At 37.3% G+C, this 17,941-nt stretch overlaps 1 protein-coding gene across 7 annotated transcripts in view; it reads right to left on the bottom strand.

Annotated features, from left to right (window-relative positions):
* Positions 1 to 17,941, bottom strand: part of MTDH (metadherin) — a 59,714-nt gene that overhangs the window by 9,234 nt on the left and 32,539 nt on the right. For 3 of the 7 annotated variants that reach the window (XM_045077966.1, XM_045077964.1, XM_004768512.3), the window contains 4 exons: positions 16,812 to 16,898; positions 14,541 to 14,639; positions 8,105 to 8,229; positions 344 to 451 (listed from right to left, as the gene is read on the bottom strand). In XM_045077966.1, the coding sequence (XP_044933901.1) occupies positions 344 to 451; positions 8,105 to 8,229; positions 14,541 to 14,639; positions 16,812 to 16,898 (419 nt within the window). The remainder of the gene's footprint in view (positions 1 to 343; positions 452 to 8,104; positions 8,230 to 14,540; positions 14,640 to 16,811; positions 16,899 to 17,941) is intronic. The other 4 variants (XM_045077967.1, XM_004768513.3, XM_045077968.1 and 1 more) reach the window with 2 other exon arrangements.

The raw sequence follows: 17,941 nt of genomic DNA, 5'->3' as shown, positions 1-17,941 counted from the left end.
ATTCTAACTTGCTAAATTTGTTTTTCAAAAGGCATTTCTGTATGTGATAAGTATTGTACCTTTTTTTCCATTTCACCTTAATATAAACCAAAATGCATCTAATTTAATTTATTACTTTTGGGTCTACACCTATGGTATGATTTTTTTTAGAGCAATACAGTTATTATTACAATAGGATACAAAAAAATCTTTAAAACATTCTGTGACTTTTTGAATGCTACTCAAGTAAACCTATCTCCTATATTGTGTCTTTCATCTACACAGTCTTAGTATCTACCTATTACCTTTTCACATTTGAGCAGCAGGTGCTTAGCAAATGACATCTGTCGTTTTGATACTATACCTGTGCAGGAGAGTTATCTTCACCTTGCTTCTTCTTTTTCTTTTTTTTCTTTTTCGACTTCCCAGTTGGAAGAGCTCCCTCTCCCTTTTCTTTATCATCATCTGAAACCTGATGTTAAAAGCGAAAGTATTAAAGTGAACAAATTGGTTTAGTTTTCTTTATTCACAAATTATGGCATAATTTCATTCATTAGGCTCAGTCTTTATCTCCCAAACGCTAAATAAGAATTAATACTGTATAATTCTTATGAATCTAATGATAAAATGAATCTAAAATTACATATTTAAAAAGAACAAAGTAGATGGAACTTCATTCTCTTATTGTCTATGATAGACCACTTTTTTCCCTTACATCTTTCATCCCTCCCTGCACAGTAAATTAGAGAGCTGTGCAAGACTTGGTTTTTAAAAACTCATTGGATAAGGGCGCCTGGGTGGCTCAGTGGGTTAAGCCTCTGCCTTCGGCTCAGGTCATGATCTCAGGGTCCTGGGATCGAGTCCCGCATTGGGCTCTCTGCTCAGTGGGGAGCCTGCTTCCCTCTCTCTTTGCCTGTCTCTCTGCCTACTTGTGATATCTCTGTCAAATAAACAAATAAAATCTTAAAAACAAAACAAAACAAAAACTCATCGGATAAGTGACTGTTTTATTTCAGAGTTTAAATGCAGAACTATTTGCAATAAAACTGAATTTAACCCTGTTAAGAGAATGACAAGCTACCAAATGGGAGAAAATATTTGCAAACCATATATCCAACGAAGGACTTGTGTCTAAGACTACCTAGAGAACACTCAAAACTCAATAGTAAACAAACAATCCAATTAGAAAATGGGTAAAAGATATGAACAGATATTTCATGAAAAGAGGACAGACAGGTGGCAAAGGAGCACATGGAAAGATGGTTCAACCTATTCAGGCATTAAGGAAATGCAAATTAAAATCACAATGAGTTCACTACACACCTATCAACACCTCAAATAAAAAACAGCAACAACAACTGCTGGCAAGAATTCAGAGAAATAGGATCACACATTCTTTTGTAAACAGGAATGTGAAGGGATATAACCACTCTGGGAAACAGTTTGGCAGTTTTTAAATGCACTAAATATGCAGCAATTACACAACCCAGGGACTGTACTCCTAGCTACTTATCCCAGAAAAATGAACACTTAATGTTCACACCAAAACGTGTACACAAATGTATACAGCAGCTTTATTCACAATAGCCCCAAGCTAAGAACAATCCTGATGTCCTTCAACAGAATGGTTAAATGAGGTGTATCCCACCACGAAGTAAAAAAGTAAAAAAAAGTAAAAAAAGAAGTAAAAAAGAACCAACTCATGACACACAACAGTCTAGATGAGTGTCTAGAAAATTATGCTGAGTGAAAAAAGTAACAGTATGAAAAGGTTTCATGCTGTATTATTCTATTCATAGAACATTCCTGAAATGATAAAATTATACAGATGGAAACAGATTACTGGTTGCCAGGGGTTACCAGGGGGTTGGTGACAGGAGGAAAGAAAGGGTGGCTATAAAAAAGGACAACATGAGGGGTCCTTGCAGGATGGGAATGTTTTCTGTACCTTGATTGCATTAATGTCAATATCCTAGTTCTAATACTGTACTGAAGTTCTTCAAGATGTTACCAACTGGGGGACGCTGGATAAAGAGCACAGGGGATCTCTCTGTATCATTTTTCACAAGTGCCTGTCACTCTACAGTTATCTCAAAATAAAAGGCTTAATTTAAAAAAACTGAACTTGAGATGGAAAGGCACTGAAAGTAACACGCCGCATGACAAAAGCAGTGAATTAGACCAGTTTAATTAGTATTCATGACAGCCCTTTACACATACCATATAGTTGGACTTTTTTTTTTTTTTTTTTTTTTTTTTTACTTTTTAAAGATTTTATTTATTTATTTGACAGAGAGAGATCACAAGTAGGCAGAGAGGCAGGCAGAGAGAGAGAGGAGGAGGAAGCAGGCTCCCTGCTGAGCAGAGAGCCCGATGCGGAACTCGATCCCAGGACCCTGAGATCATGACCTGAGCCGAAGGCAGCGGCTTAACCCACTGAGCCACCCAGGCGCCCTTTTTTTTTTTTTTTTTAAAGATTTTATTTATTTGACAGACAGAGATCACAAGTAGGCAGAGAGGCAGGCAGATAGAGAGTGAGAGAAGGAAGCAGGCTCCCTGCTGAGCAGAGAGCCCGATGTGGGACTCGATCCCAGGACCCTGAGATCATGACCTGAGCCGAAGGCAGCGGCTCAACCCACTGAGCCACCCAGGCGCCCTAGTTGGACTTTTCTATGAAGAAAATGCTTTTTGTTTCTTCTGCACAGATGACAGCCAAGATTCCCAGCCTATCCTTCTAGGACAAAATAATGGGGTAACTACAATTTCTCTGCTCAGCAGCATAGTCATTAGGATGACTCTGGAGGTCTTGTGAACCACCAAATAGTTCACAGAAATTATTAGCAGATGGAAAAACAAAATCTTATATAAACTTAGCTAAGAAATGTTTAGTACAAGTTGGTTGCCAGTTGTGGAGAAACTTCCATAGAAGTTTCACCACAAGCTCATAGTGATTAAAATACCATGTGAAAAAATGCATCCTATAAGGAATATTCAGGTCACAAGGACTCTGGTCAGTCTATTTCTCAGCTAATTAACAACCAATTGTAAAAGAAATGTAGTTCCTTATGGCAAAACACTATTTTTGCTCATGGGGAAGAAGGCTGAAATCAATTCCACACCATATTTTAACTCACACAACAGAAACTGACATTTTGCCACATATATTTTAGATTATTAAACATTAATGATAAACTTAAAATTCCTCTGCACTCCTTCCCAATTCCCATTTCCACACCATCTCCCCTAGAAATGAACCATTACCATAAACTTCTTGTGTGTCCATCCACTCAAGTTTTTTTTATAAATTCTTGCTTGTTCACACATACAAAATATACAAATGGTATCATACTGTACACCTCTCTGTAAACCTGAGTATCATTTCACATTTTTGAGATTCTATTCAAGTTGATATTAATGTAACTTATTTCATTGATTTTTAACATCTAATATGCGACTGTACAAATCTATCCCATTTTATTTCTCCATTCCTTTACTGATGGGCATTTAAATGGTGCCCCATTTTTGCTAAGAAAAATGAAAGATGATCTCTGAATATGTTCTCAGAAAAAGAACTGCAATGATATGATATGTAACAGTCTTTACTCCATTCACTGATTCTACTCTGTAATTCTGATGATTGGGCATTAAGGAAGTTTTAATTAGAGAAACAAGATTTTTGGTTGCACATTCACTAAACATTCAACAAATATCAGAAAGATTACGGTGTGTTAAGATACTGTACCATGAAGTTTTTCTTTCCTAAAAGACTTTATTTTTTAGAGCAATTTTAGGTTCATGGCAAAACTGAGAAGGCAGAGATTTCCATATACTCCCTACCCCCACACAAGCGCAGCTTCTCCCACTATCACTATCCGTCCCCAGAGTGGTACATTTGTTACAACTGATGAGTCTACACTGACACACGATTATCACTCAAAGCCTCTAGAGTTTACCCTAGGGTTCACTCTTGGTGCTGTACATTCTACAGCTTTGGGAAAAATGTGTAATGACATGCATTCATCATTACAGTGTCTATACAGAGAAGTTTAACTGCTCTAAAAACCCTCCATGCTCTACCCACTCATTCCTCTCTCTCCCTAACCCCCTCAACCTTCACATTACCTATCACATCCCCCTCTACACCTATTTACACCCTTAGTAATAAATCCCATTTCTTTTTTTTTAAATGTTTTTAAAAAGATTTTATTTATTTATTTTATAGACAGAGATCACAAGTAGGCAGAGAGGCAGGCAGAGAGAGAGGAAGAAGCAGGCTCCCTGCTGAGCAGAGAGCCCAATGTGGGGCTCAATCCCAGGACCCTGGGATCATGACCTGAGCCAAAGGCAGAGGCTTTAACCCACTCAGCCACCCAGGCGCCCCAATAAATCCCATTTCTTTTTTTTTTTTTTTTAAGATTTTATTTATTTATTTGACAGAGAGAAATCACAAGCAGACAGAGAGAGAGAAAGGGAAGCAGGCTCCCCGCTGAGCAGAGAGCCCGATGTGGGACTCGATCCCAGGACCCCGAGATCATGACCCAAGCCGAAGGCAGCGGCTTAACCCACTGAGCCACCCAGGTGCCCCATAAATCCCATTTCTATCTCTTCCTTTCTCTGGTCTCTAAAGATCAGAGGTACTACCATTCTATTATACTAAAGGCCAACCCCAAATCCACTCATGTCCAAGTTTCCCCCACCTCTACTGTCAGGATCTTACTCTATTAACCAAATCTCCCATTTATGTTTAACCTTTACTTTATTCTAGATCCTTTCCCTCTGTGTCTACAAGTAAGTTAAAGCAGGGTTGACAAACTATAAATCTGGCCCGATGCCAGTTTTTGCAAATAAAGTTCATTTCCATATTGTCTAAGGCTGCTTTTGCACTACTGTATGGAACTTTAACAAAAAGTCTACCGACCCTGCACTAAAATCTCTATCATTAAAACACAAACACCAGGTGCCTGGGTGTTTAACCCACTGAGCCTGAACAGTGGCTCAGTGGGTTAAAGCCTCTGCCTTTGGCTCAAGTCATGATCTCAGGGTCCTGGGATCGAGCCCCACATTGGGCTCTCTGCTCAGCAGGAAGCCTGCTTCCCTCTCTCTCTCTGCCTGCCTCTCTGCCTACTTGTGATCTCTCTCTCTGTCAAATATATAAATAAAATCTTTTAAAACCAAACCACACCAAACCACACAAACACCCCCCAACAAAACCCTTCCTAATACTACAGTGTGCTCTCATCCACTACCTCTCCTCCATTTCTATCCAAACTTACTTTAGAAAAACCTTATAATTGTCACTATGCTTTCCTAAACATTTACTCAGCTTACTGCAATATGGTTTTTGGTCCAAGATTTCTTTCCTTTTTTTTTTTTTAAAAAGATTTTATTTATTTATTTATCTGTCAGAAAGAGAGAGAGAGAGAAAGCACACAAGCAGGCAGAGGTGGAGAGAGAGGCAGGCTCCCTGCTGAGCAAGGAGCCTGATGTGGGACTCGATCCGAGGACGCTGGGATCATGACCTGAGCTGAAGGCAGCAGCTTAACCCACTGAGCCACCCAGGTGTCCCTGGTCCAAGATTTCTAATAAAACTGTTCTTAATTACCAGGGAGCAAGACTCTCAGTTTCTGTGACCCAGAACTCTCTTCTTTCAGTCTCTTTCATAGGTTTTTTTCTCCTTAAATGTTGGGAGTTTCCCAGATCCCTATGTTCATCCCACAGCTCTCTCAAGTATGCAGATTCTTCCTAAATATTTCACCTACTCTCACAGTATTTAATAACTGGATACTGATAATGTCCCAACAGATCTTTTCCCTGAGCTTTAACCTGGCACAAAACCGACTTCTCTTAGGCATTTCAACAAAAGACTCTGCATTTAACATACCCTAAATGGAACCAACAACCAACTACCCTTCCCAATTAACTAGCCTTTGCTCCTTTATTTTTTCTGTTGGGAGGACTACTTCCACCTTCCCAGTTATCCAATCTAAAATCCTGGAAGTCTTTTTGATGACTCTTCATTTTGAGGAGATTTTGATGACATTCAATTCTAATCATACGTTCTGTGGATTTAATTTCAATGTATTTTTCTTTTCTTTCTTTCTTTTTTAAAGATTTTATTTATTTATTTGACAGAGAGAAATCACAAGTAGATGGAGAGGCAGGCAGAGAGAGAGAGAGAGGGAAGCAGGCTCCCCGCCGAGCAGAGCCTGATGCGGGACTCGATCCCAGGACCCCAAGATCACGACCTGAGCTGAAGGCAGCGGCTTAACCCACTGAGCCACCCAGGTGCCCCTCAATGTATTTTTCAAGTCTGTTCTGTTTTCCGTGTACCACTCTTACCACTACTGCCATGGACTACTAAGCAAGCTCTAAACTGGTCCTCCTGCCTTTTCTCACATATGCCTCCACTCCTTTTTCTACATGGGCTGCCAGTATAACCCATTAGAAAAAAACACTTCAGCTTAAAATCCTTTTATTACTTATAGAATAAAATCCATGGCATTAAATATGACATTCAAGAACTTCTATCATCTGGTCCCTACCTCCCTCTCTAGTTCAATTTCTGACTATTCTTTGTTTCACATTTTGCTTTTACCTCTCAGATGCTTTTGCTAAAACTCCCAAGTGATTCCCTAACCCTCAAGACCTTCTGTAACAGGATTTTTACCTGCTGATGTGCTGGTCTCCTTCCTCTCCCCGCTAGCCAGACTGTAGGCTCCTTGAAGGCAGTAGCTGTGACTTTTTTTTTTTAAAGATTTTATTTATTTATTTGACAGAGAGATCACAAATAGGCAGAGAGGCAGGCAGAGAGAGAGGAAGGGAAGCAGGCTCCCTGCTGAGCAGAGAGCCCGATTCGGGACTTGATCCCAGGACCCTGAGATCATGACCTGAGCCGAAGGCAGCGGCTTAAGACACTGAGCCACTCAAGCGCCCCAGCAGTAACTGTGTCTTATTTATGTTTCTCCACTAACTAATACCTGACTCATGGCAGATGTTCAATTAGTATTTGTTGAATACTAACGGCCCTAGAATCTTCAGAGACTCTTTGACTTTTCACTCTTATTCCTATAGCCAACCAGTCGCAGTCTGATCAGCAGTTTTTTTTTTTTTTAAAGATTTTATTTATTTATTTGATAGAGAGAGATCACAAGTAGACGGAGAGGCAGGCAGAGAGAGAGAGGGAAGCAGGCTCCCTGCCGAACAGAGAGCCCAATGTGGGACTCGATCCCAGGACCCTGAGATCATGACCTGAGCCGAAGGCAGCGGCTTAACCCACTGAGCCACCCAGGCGCCCTGATCAGCAGTTTTGTATCTCTAGTAAACACCACTTTCAGTTATTTTTCAAAGCTATCAATTTAGTTCATTATCTCCTACCCGATTCATGTAATTGCGTCTTTAACACTTACCCCAAAATAGTACAAAATAGCTTCCCAAGCTTTCTTTCCACTGCATCCAGCCAGATTTTCCTAACCCTACTGATAATTAGGTTATTCCTAGTTTAAAAGCTGTCGACAGGTTATCACTTATAAAATTTTACAAAAATGTGGCAAGGTATGTATCATTCCTTTTATTTATTTACTGAGTGCCAAGCATGTTGCTAAACCTCAAAAATAAAAACTTCATGGTCCCTTTCTTTAAGGAACGTATAGTCTAGAAGGAACGTACTTTTCATCAACTGATTCCACAAATGTGTATTATTTACCTTTCCACTAAATGATTTACTATTTTCCTGCCTTGATGGCTTTTTCATGGTGTTCTCAATCTTGTCTGTTGCTATGAAGCCTTCCTAAATCTTTCATTGGCCACCAATCTGTTCTTCTCTAAACACACTAAGAGTTGATATATTATAATATGTATTATTAATTCTGATGAGGAGAGGAACTGTGTTTTCTTATCAGTGCCTAATAGTGCTTTCCATGTATCAGAAACCTCGGTAATTTGTGGAAAGAGAAAACAGTGATACAGAGAAGGCATGCAGGCATAAGGATTGAAGCAAATAAAATCAGAATGGCTCGGAAACAATTCTACCACTGGATGTATTTATAATACAGAATGTAACCCCTAATAATTATAATATAGTTGGGTGCACAGAGAAATAGACATACTTGCCAATGCCTTTACTCACTTTTTGATCATCAGGAATTGGTTCCTGGGACTTTAGAAGTGAAGCTCTTTCTTCATCTACCCAATTTCCCCACTCTTCTGCTGGTGCATTCCAATCAGAGCTGGGATCAGCAGAAGACAGACCATCTAAAATTTAACAGTGAGAATTAGGTATCTATCATTTCTGTCAAAAACTAAAATGCAAAAACTAAGATTCCTTATGTTGAACTAAGCTATAATTTTAAACTATTGTTCTTCCTTCCTTCTCCCAAGCACATTTTAAGAGCTAGAAGAAAACCCAGTAATATGAAGGTAAAAACCTTTGCCCCACTTGTGCTAGGCACATCATATGGCTAATCAAATGGAATTCCTAAGACACTCTAGGAAACTTAAGAATTACCCATTTAATTTCACTCTAATTCCTTTGTGATCAACCTCCTGAATTTGGTCTCTTTGTACTGTTTATGTTTAACTTGGTCTGGTTCCTGGTCATTTTTTCCCTTTGGTCATTCCATTTTTGTATTTGATTTATTTTCTAGGGTATACATCAGTACATATCTTTGACAGCGGTGCCAAAATTATGCCCCCCATCCGTCCTTTTACACTACACCTCCTCCCCTCTTTAGGAGCTTTTTAAGATTAGGTTCTTCTTCGAATTCATCAAGTCATGACAGAATATGTAATTTCTATTTCTAAAAATTTCCTATTTTTTTTGAAATAATTACTTTATGACTTTTAATGGCTGTAACCCCTTCTTACTTTAATATTTAATCTGTACCTTCTTACGTTTTCCAGATTATTCAATGCTACTTTGATAATTCCAAAATATCCAAGTCATATTCAGGGCTTCTATCATCTACCCTCAAGAGTAAATTTTTATTCCAGACTTTCAGATTCCTTTCTTTCACTCTAGAAGGCAAAGAATTTTACCTCCTTTACCCTATAAAGGGTAAAATATAAAATAGTCTTTGGTTTTATCCTGGTTAAGCAGCTCTCAAAGTCAATTCTTCTCTCCTTTCCCTGGATTTCAGAAATGCTTCCATATCTATTTCTGCAATCACTACTTACAGCCAGGTTTCATTTCCAGTGGTTTAAAGATGATAGGAGTTAAGCTCTATTTCTAAATGGAGAACAAGTAATTCCAGCAGTGCTTTTTTTTGAAAAATCCAAGCTTTTCCCATTAATGTCAAATGCTACTTTTATTAACTACTGAATTCTTTCACATACACTTCAGTCTGTTTCTGGAATTTCTATACTATTTCACTGATATATTCTTGGGATGGTGTGCCTTATGTAACTCTGTATTCCATTTTAGTAACTTGAATGACATCTGCCTGATTCTTATTTTCTTTGCTATTCTTATTTCTTTATGTGAACTCTAATATTTTTATTTAAACAGGAGGTGTTATGATACCTCATGAAGGCTTTAAAAACCTGTGTTTTGGAAGAATATAATGACCTGAGAAAATGCTCACAGAAAAAAAATAGACAAAACTGTCTTTAAAACATGATCCCAAATTTATATGAGAAAGAGATTGAAGAAAATAATATAGTAACAAGAGATATATCTTAATAGTGGAATTACAGAAATTTCACCTTATTAAGCACTTAAGATATACTAGAACTTGAGCTGGGTAGGTACTAGACATACAAAAATTAGTACAATATACTCCCTCACCCCCCCCCCCACCAACATGGAGCTCCTGGTCTTATCTATTCAGAGATGAAAATAGGTAAGTACAAGAGACATTTACATACAGAGTGAGACTTTCTGTCACAGGTGTATGGAAAGGGAGAAGAAGGGCTAAACTAGTAGAGGATGGAGAGAGACTGAAAACATAAGAATTGATAGTCTAGTGGAGGAAAAACATGGAACAAGTGATGACAACCATGAAGTATGTTACAATAAAGGAAATCCCTTCCTAATTTTAGTACCATGAGCAGGAATGCACAGGCAGCAGAACACAGTATTAACACAGGGGTTAAGAGCATGGAGCTTGGAGTCGACCAGATCTACATCTGAATATTGATCTACCACTTTCTAACTATGTGATATGGGTCAAATTTCATTATCTTCGTGGGTTATACACTTAACTCTACAAGATGGCTGAGAAGATTATACTAGATAAACCTAAAGCAGTGCTTTAGCAATGCAGTATGTGCTCAATGAACGGTAGGTGCCGCATTTATGTAGCACTGAGGACATTAACAAGAGAGCCAGTTTCTAAGCTACCAGGCATACACAACTAAGAATTTCTTTTTTTCTTTCTTTCTTTTTTTTTTTTTTTTAAAGATTTCATTTATTTATTTGACAGAGAAAGACAGTGAGAGAGGGAACACAGCAGGGGGAGTGGAAGAGGGAGAAGAAGGCTTCCCGCAGAGCAGGGAGCCCAACGTGGGGCTCAATCCTAGAACCCTAGGATCATGATTCAAGCCAAAGGCAGAAGCTTGGCTGAGCCACCCCGGCACCCCCCAAAATTTCTTACAATCCCAATAAATCTCTCAGAAAGATACATTTGGTGTGTCGTAATGCAGAAATCATTTTTACAAGTATAGAGACATCTAGTAGACATCTGGAACCAACTGCTCATCTTACATTAAGCATTCATTAAGAATACTGTTAGGAGACCTGAATGTCACAGGTTTTGTTTAAACCTTACAAATAAGAAATGCAGATTTGGAAAACTGCTCTCCATAAGCCAGGTCTCTAAGGCTGCTGGCTGGAAACGACACTTTATTTTCTTTTATAAGAAAAAAAGTTTACATAGGTGGGTGGGCAATACACTAACATAAAATATTTTCTTAATAAACATGGTGGTGTGGAGGGATAACAGGTAAATATCTAGTAAAGTATTTCATAACATTACTTTTTCAAAGGCTTAGATAACCAAAAAGGTTGGGGAATGACAGCAACCTATGGTTTAACTTCTATAAGAACATTAAGAGAAGCACAAATCTCTATTGGCTTTATAAAGGTATATGGTGATTTTTTTCCAAGTTTATTGATTTCAGGTTTGTTTGCTTGTTTTTGTATTAATTGGGATCAAATATAACTACTTCATAAATCAAGAGATCACCTTAACATAAAAGTTGTCACCAAGAGACTTCTAAACACATAATTCTTAAGATTCATGGGCCTAATATGCTAATAAACTTCCTTTAAGGAAACTATGCAGTATAGTTTAATTCACTGGATAGTTTTCTCCATTTATAAACAGATTAACTTTTCATTTCTCAAAACTCTCCTATTGGTATGCAGATATCTTTTCAAACAGCTGTATTAGTGTCTTTTCAAAATGGTAAGGGACTTTAATGTTTTAGGTTTAAGCATCTCATAGCTAATCACTTATTTTATCTCAGTTAAAAAAAATGGCTGTCAGTCGTTTTTGGTCATAACTTATTTTAGTATTAACTTTAATTCAACAAAACAATTATGTTAGAAAGACTCTAGTGTTCAGACAGTACTACTCCACTGAGTAGACAAATGTTGCCCCAGAAGAATATCAATAGCACCATAGCACTGATTGAATATTTACTGTATAATCAGGCAGTGTTCTAGGTGCTATATATATATTTTATCATTTAATTCTCTCACAGCTGTGGGAGAAGTAGTATTCTTTTTACAAATGATGAAACTGAGGCATACAATGACCACGCTACGCACCTGTCTAAGGGTAAAGGCTAAGTATTCAAACCCAAGCAGTTGGTCCTCAAACGCTTGCTCTCAACCCCTTAACTATGCTGCAGCAAATTCATTCGCTCTGGTGTGCCAACAAAAACAAAATCCTATCAAAATCGGACTTGTTACAGGGGTTATGATGATGTTGTTCCTTTACAAAGATCAAGACAACTAATAAAATCAACATTCTCTTTAAAAAAATGTTATCTTGGGGCACTTGGGTGGTTCAGTCGGTTAAGTGGCTGCCTTCGGCTCAGGTCATGATCCCAGAGTCCTGGGATCAAGACCCACGTCGGGCTCCATTCTTGGTGAAGAGCCTGCTTCTCCCTCTCCCTCTGCCTGCTGCTCTGCCTACTTGTGCTCTCTATTTCTCTGTCAAATAAATAAATAAAATCTTAAAAAATGAATTAAAAAAATGTTATCTTCTGTAGTTTAGAATCAACTTTATATTCAAGCATTTGGGTAAATTCAATGCCTTTTTGTCAGGTAATGATGTTTATGCCTCAAACCAGATGGTCAGTATCTTAATCAGATCACACTATTATATGTAAAGCTAGCGTATGTGTGTACATTCACACACACATATACATAATCTGTGGATTAGTTATCTCAAATACCGAGTCACGCATCTTGTAAATTTAGAAGGAATAATTAAGTTCATGGAGTATCAAAATTAGCCACATTAAAGATGATAACACAAAAAAAAAATTCACAGAGAAAAATGAGGTTAAAACAGAGACTTTGGACTTAAAAGACTTCCAACAGCCTAACCACTGAAAGACAGTGTTTCTGATACTTTTATTTTGCAATAGTGTCCTGTGGATACATGCTTTTTCTTCAGTCTTTTATATTAGCAGCCAATCGTGTTTTCCATGTCATTAAGAACTCTAAAATGGATAAAAGTGGAGTTACTCTGTGCAGGCAGGGAAACCTAGAGCCCTGATGGCTTGGATGTTCTCCGCCTCAGCCCCCAGTTGCCTCGCTGCTCTTCTCTAGCATTCCTATAATCGCTCTTCAATTCTATTCTGCACAAAGCTGACCATTCTTCCCAAAGTACAGACTTTTTTCCCCCATAATCGTTATCTTCACATCCTGTAATACCTTAGGGATTTACATGGTACTGTTTAATCTGCAAAAAGCTTTTTTTCTTTTTTTTAAGATTTTATTTATTTATTTGACAGAGAGAAATCACAAGTAGACGGAAAGGCAGGCAGAGAGAGAGGGAAGCAGGCTCCCCGCTGAGCAGAGAACCCGATGCGGGACTTGATCCCAGGACCCTGAGATCATGACCCGAGCTGAAGGCAGCGGCTTAAGCCACTGAGCCACCCAGGCGCCCTGCAAAAAGCTTTGATGTTCATTCATTACCACATTAAAACCTCACAACGATCTACAGAAGTAGATAGGACAGATTATTTGCTCCATCTTACAGCTCAATTATCCAGATTCCAAGGTAAGTGCTGAAGTCCAAGCCATAGGAGGTACTATGTATTAAAGTAAGGACTAGAAGTAGGAAATACATTCCCAGGTAGCACGCCAACCCCACTTCCCTAATCTTTAGCCAGCAATTCAAGGCTTTTTAAGGCCTCATCTACCCTTTCCAGCTCACTTCCTTTAATCTGCAAGAATTGTGCTTCAGTGAATGTGTAGAGACTAAGTAGTCTACAGACTACTTTTTTGTACTGCATTGCAAATTTACCTCCGTGATTACAATGATCACTAAGGCTGGACCATGTGGTGAGATTTTAAGAGCATGAACTCTGGTGTCAGACTACCCAAGTCTGATACCATTTCCTCCACTAGCTGTGTGTGGGTTAGGTAAGTTTCCTTTGCCTCAGTTTCTTCATCTGGAAAGTGTGGGGAAAACACAGATACCTCGTAGAACTGCTGTAACCATTAAAATAATCTAATGCACAAGACTTAGACCAGTGCCTGGTACAGTCAGCTATTTGCTTTTCTTATCATTATTACTACTGAACACCTGTGTTTTATAAAGCACTGCACTAGGTACTGAGGCTCCAGGAGTAATGGGAAGTTCCTAGTTTTAGAGAGTTTCATTTCAACTCTACTTGAAGAAACACAAGATATTCTTCAAGAATTTCTACCCCCACACATGCTGACCAAACAGTGGAGAAGTCCACAAGGTAACAAATGCTAAATAAATAAAAGGATGGCTGTAAAAATTCTGAGAAAGGAGTACATTTTGAGGTTTGAAGTTGCAGGGGAAAAAATTCTTATCAGTTGTGTTTTTTTAAGGTGAAGATGGTGTAAGTTCTCTGAACATAAAATCCATCTTCTTTTCTCTTCCTTTTTTTTTTTTTAAAAAAAACAAAAACAACAACAACAAAAAACTAACTCTTGTTTTTAACCTTCCTAAGATTCCAGTGGGAATCAGGCTAAGAAAATGATTTTATAATACGAAACTTGCATTACCTCACAAATTGAAAGCCATTCCTATATATTATATTCATTCTATTAGACTAAAATTAAGAGAAGCAGAACATTCATTTAAAACAAAAAAATTTAAAATAAAAACTACAGAACAACTATAAGAAAACATCATGTTTAAATATTGCCTCAATCACAAAAAGTATAAATTTAAATTCTACAGATATTCAATCATCAGTTTACAAGTAGTATACACATTTAGTATTAAATTATATTACTATGGCCTAAGAGGTGAAAATTAGGATTAAAATTAAAACATAAAGCATGAATTTAGGGTGCTAGAAAGAAAATTCTGAAAAAACAAAAACAAAAACATAATTTTAAAAGGACATACTTAACCCAGACCATTCATCATCGATATAGGGTTGATTACGGCTAACATCCCACTGATAATCAGAAGTGGTAGAATGAGAAACTGGCTCAGCAGTAGACCCTTAAATGAAAACGAATGCAATAAAATTAAAAATGGAATTTTCTAATGATGCTTTATAACAATAGTTCTATACTTTGTACACGGAGTTTAATTTTTTTTTTCCCCTAAAAGGAAAAATTCAGACATTAGAAAAAGAGTTAAGGAAAAGTAGAATTGAGAGTAATTTCAGATTAAGCATGATAATCACTTGATTGAATTAACTGATTGGATAGTATATATTGTCCTTAGTATCAATCCACTAATTTAGTCTTTTATAATACCTATTTTAAACTGATAATCTACAAATTTCAAGGTGAAAAAAAGTTCTTTTATTTTTTTCTTAATGAAAAATAAAAAAGCATAAAAGAAATCCTGAATGTTTCAGGATATGCCTATAACCTGAGAGAACCTTAAGAGAGAGCTAGAAAATACCTGGGTTTGCGGGAATGTTCTGCCTAAGAAAAAGTTAAAGAAACATGATTATCTAGAGAGGTGAGACAGAGGGAAGGGAAGCTGGTGGTTTAGAGATCAAGTTAAGTTCAGGTGCACTTAAAGAGAAGAGACTATTATCTTCTAAGTTCCTTCTGTCTTCATTTTTGGGGAGGAGGTGGGGTGAGAATGGGGTCACACAGTCTTTAGAATCTGATGAAAGCTGTGACGGACTACTGTCCAGAACTTACACAAAATTTTGCAGATAATTTTTGGGGCACAGAAATTCATCGGTACCAGGTCAAAAATCCTTGTTCTACAGCTATAAATTCATTTTAGAATGCAAACATAAAAGCAGGAATTCTCCTTCAGGGATACCTATACCCCAGACCTTCTGAATCAGAATTCCCACATGTACTAAAATCCTTGGGAGACTCTGATACTCACTTTGGATTCAGAGCCACTGATACAAAGAAATGGTTAAGAAAACCAGTTACCATAAAAGACTTATATACAATTATGACCTCTTATAAAAGTCCTTCCTAACTTACACGTTTTCACCTGGTTAAAGATGATCTTACCAGCCTTCCACTAATATAATGGCTTGTTACACACTTAAAATAGTTACATATTTTTAAATATAAATTTAAACAAGTAGAATAACACTATAAACTCATGTATTATTAGCATATTAGCTGCCTATAAGCACCAGAGTAACATTACTGCTATTTCCTTAGTAGCCCATGCTGCTTTCTTTCCCTGAATATATGAAGAGAAGAGCATCTGTGCTGTGCCAAGTCATCAAATGAAAGGCAATTAATTCCTATCTCTGGAACTGAAATGTAGTCTATGAGAGCAAGGGGTTGGCAAACTACGACCCACAGGCCAAATGCAAACACTCCCTTTTTGTGTGACCCATGAGCCATGATCAGTTTTTATATTTACAAATGACTTTAAAAAAATCGAAAGAATAGTATTTCAAAACCAGACACAGCCATCTGTTCATGTATTCTCTCTGGCTGCCTTCCGGCTATAGTATCAGAACTAAGTAGTTCTGCAGAGACAGCAGGGCCCACAAAGCCTAAAATACTTATTACTGTGCCCTTAGAGAAAAAGTCTGCTGACCTCTCATTCTAGTGACTCCAGACACTGTGGAGCTACCTAATTAGTAAACTGGGTCCATGAATTCCACAGTGAACAAAAGGTTACAAGCTAAACACCTCCCACATTTATATAGTATTTGTTAAGTACATTGGACTTCTTTATGATTAATAAAAGGCCCCTCCATTTAAGTAATGCTGAAATGATAACAGATTATTAGTAACACTGTATTTTCTAAATCAACAGATACTCTAAGTAGAGTTATTATGTGAGGGTCTATATAACCTAAAAGGCTTACATGTAAACTCATAACGAGTAAAGGTAAAAATAGAAATTGCAAGCAGAAGTACGGTAGAAATACGCTAGTAACAGAAAAGTATCATGAGCCTGAAGGGAAGGCCTTCTCTTTTTATTTGTCTGTGTGCCAAAGAACTTTCAGTAATGTTAGGCCACAGAATCTAACTATCTTCACAAGAGAAAGGAACCAAGCCACCTATATTTAAGAATTTAGGTCTTCTTTTCTTCCCTTTTATTAAGGCCTCTGCTACTTTATATATTATTTATGTTGATAGCAGTACTTGACTATTTTTCAAATAGCATGAGCTAAAAAGAATTTAAACAGAAATTCTTTTGTTAACTAAATGAAAGACTGTTTTCACATACCAGAAACAGCAGAGTTAAGTGTGAGAGATGCAAAAGAAGAATTCTGTTCAGAGGTATTCATTCCCCTATCCACACTAGACCAAGCAGCTGTTAAAATAAAGAACGTCACTTGGAACCTTCAATTTGCAAAAGAAAAGTTGAAAGATACGTACAGATTTAAACTATGATAATAATATTTAAAGATAACCTTAGAAATTAGGACAATACAGCAATAGCTTCTATTTACTGGATGTCTATTATAGGCCAAGCTCTTCATACCAAACACTAATCCTTAGTGTAAGCCTGCTAGGCACAATTTCAGAGTAGTTAAGGTACTTTCTGACAGCCAAAAAACAGCTGACCCATGACTGGAACTTAAGCTGATTTCCAAAGCCTATGTCTTTCTCCACTTTAGCAAGCTACCTTATTATTTACCATAATTATGCTACAACTTGGAGCCAGGCACTGCACTTGGTACTTGACATTCATTACAGCCAATCCTCACAACTATTAAAATAGGAGGTTCATACATTGGACTTCTTTATGATTAAAAAAACTAAGGTTAAAAAAACCAAGCCTGATTTCCATAAAAGTTATTATGTGGGAAAACAGGGATTCATTCCAAATAGGTCCATTTCTACTAGTCCACACTCATTCCACTGTATTATACTATTTCCTCAACATTTTCAAGATCTTTCTTACAAACATAAATGAGTATTTTAAGCAATATATATATATATCCATGAGACCAGTCATACCAGTCTTTTCTTAGAGATTCACTATAAGCCCAATTTAATATAGTTCCATTTCAATTTCAACAAAGGTACAAATCCACCCAGGAAGGAACTCTAACCTGATGCTTAATTTTATCTGTAGCAACCACTAAGCAGAAACCATCTAATTTATGTCCTAATTAGGAAAATGCTACGTAGCTTTTATAAGTAAATTGCAAATATCTGAAAAGGCCATAGTTTTTAACATTACTTGATAAAAATCTGATGATCTTTTGTTAAATATGAAAGGGTGCTTTAAAGCACAGACATTTCTGCTTTCCTCACTATGGAAAATGAGGCTGGGAATGAGGAACTGTCTTCTTCCAAACAAATTTTGGTATTTCTACACAATTTCTGGACATTTCAAGGAAAGACAAA

The sequence above is a fragment of the Mustela putorius genome, unplaced genomic scaffold (genome assembly GCF_011764305.1).
Source record: "Mustela putorius furo isolate JIRA1106 unplaced genomic scaffold, ASM1176430v1.1 tig00000228_pilon_pilon_pilon, whole genome shotgun sequence".
NCBI lineage: Eukaryota > Metazoa > Chordata > Mammalia > Carnivora > Mustelidae > Mustela > Mustela putorius.
The sequence above is the reverse complement of the archived record's forward strand: the minus strand, read 5'-3'. Positions and strand labels throughout refer to the sequence as shown.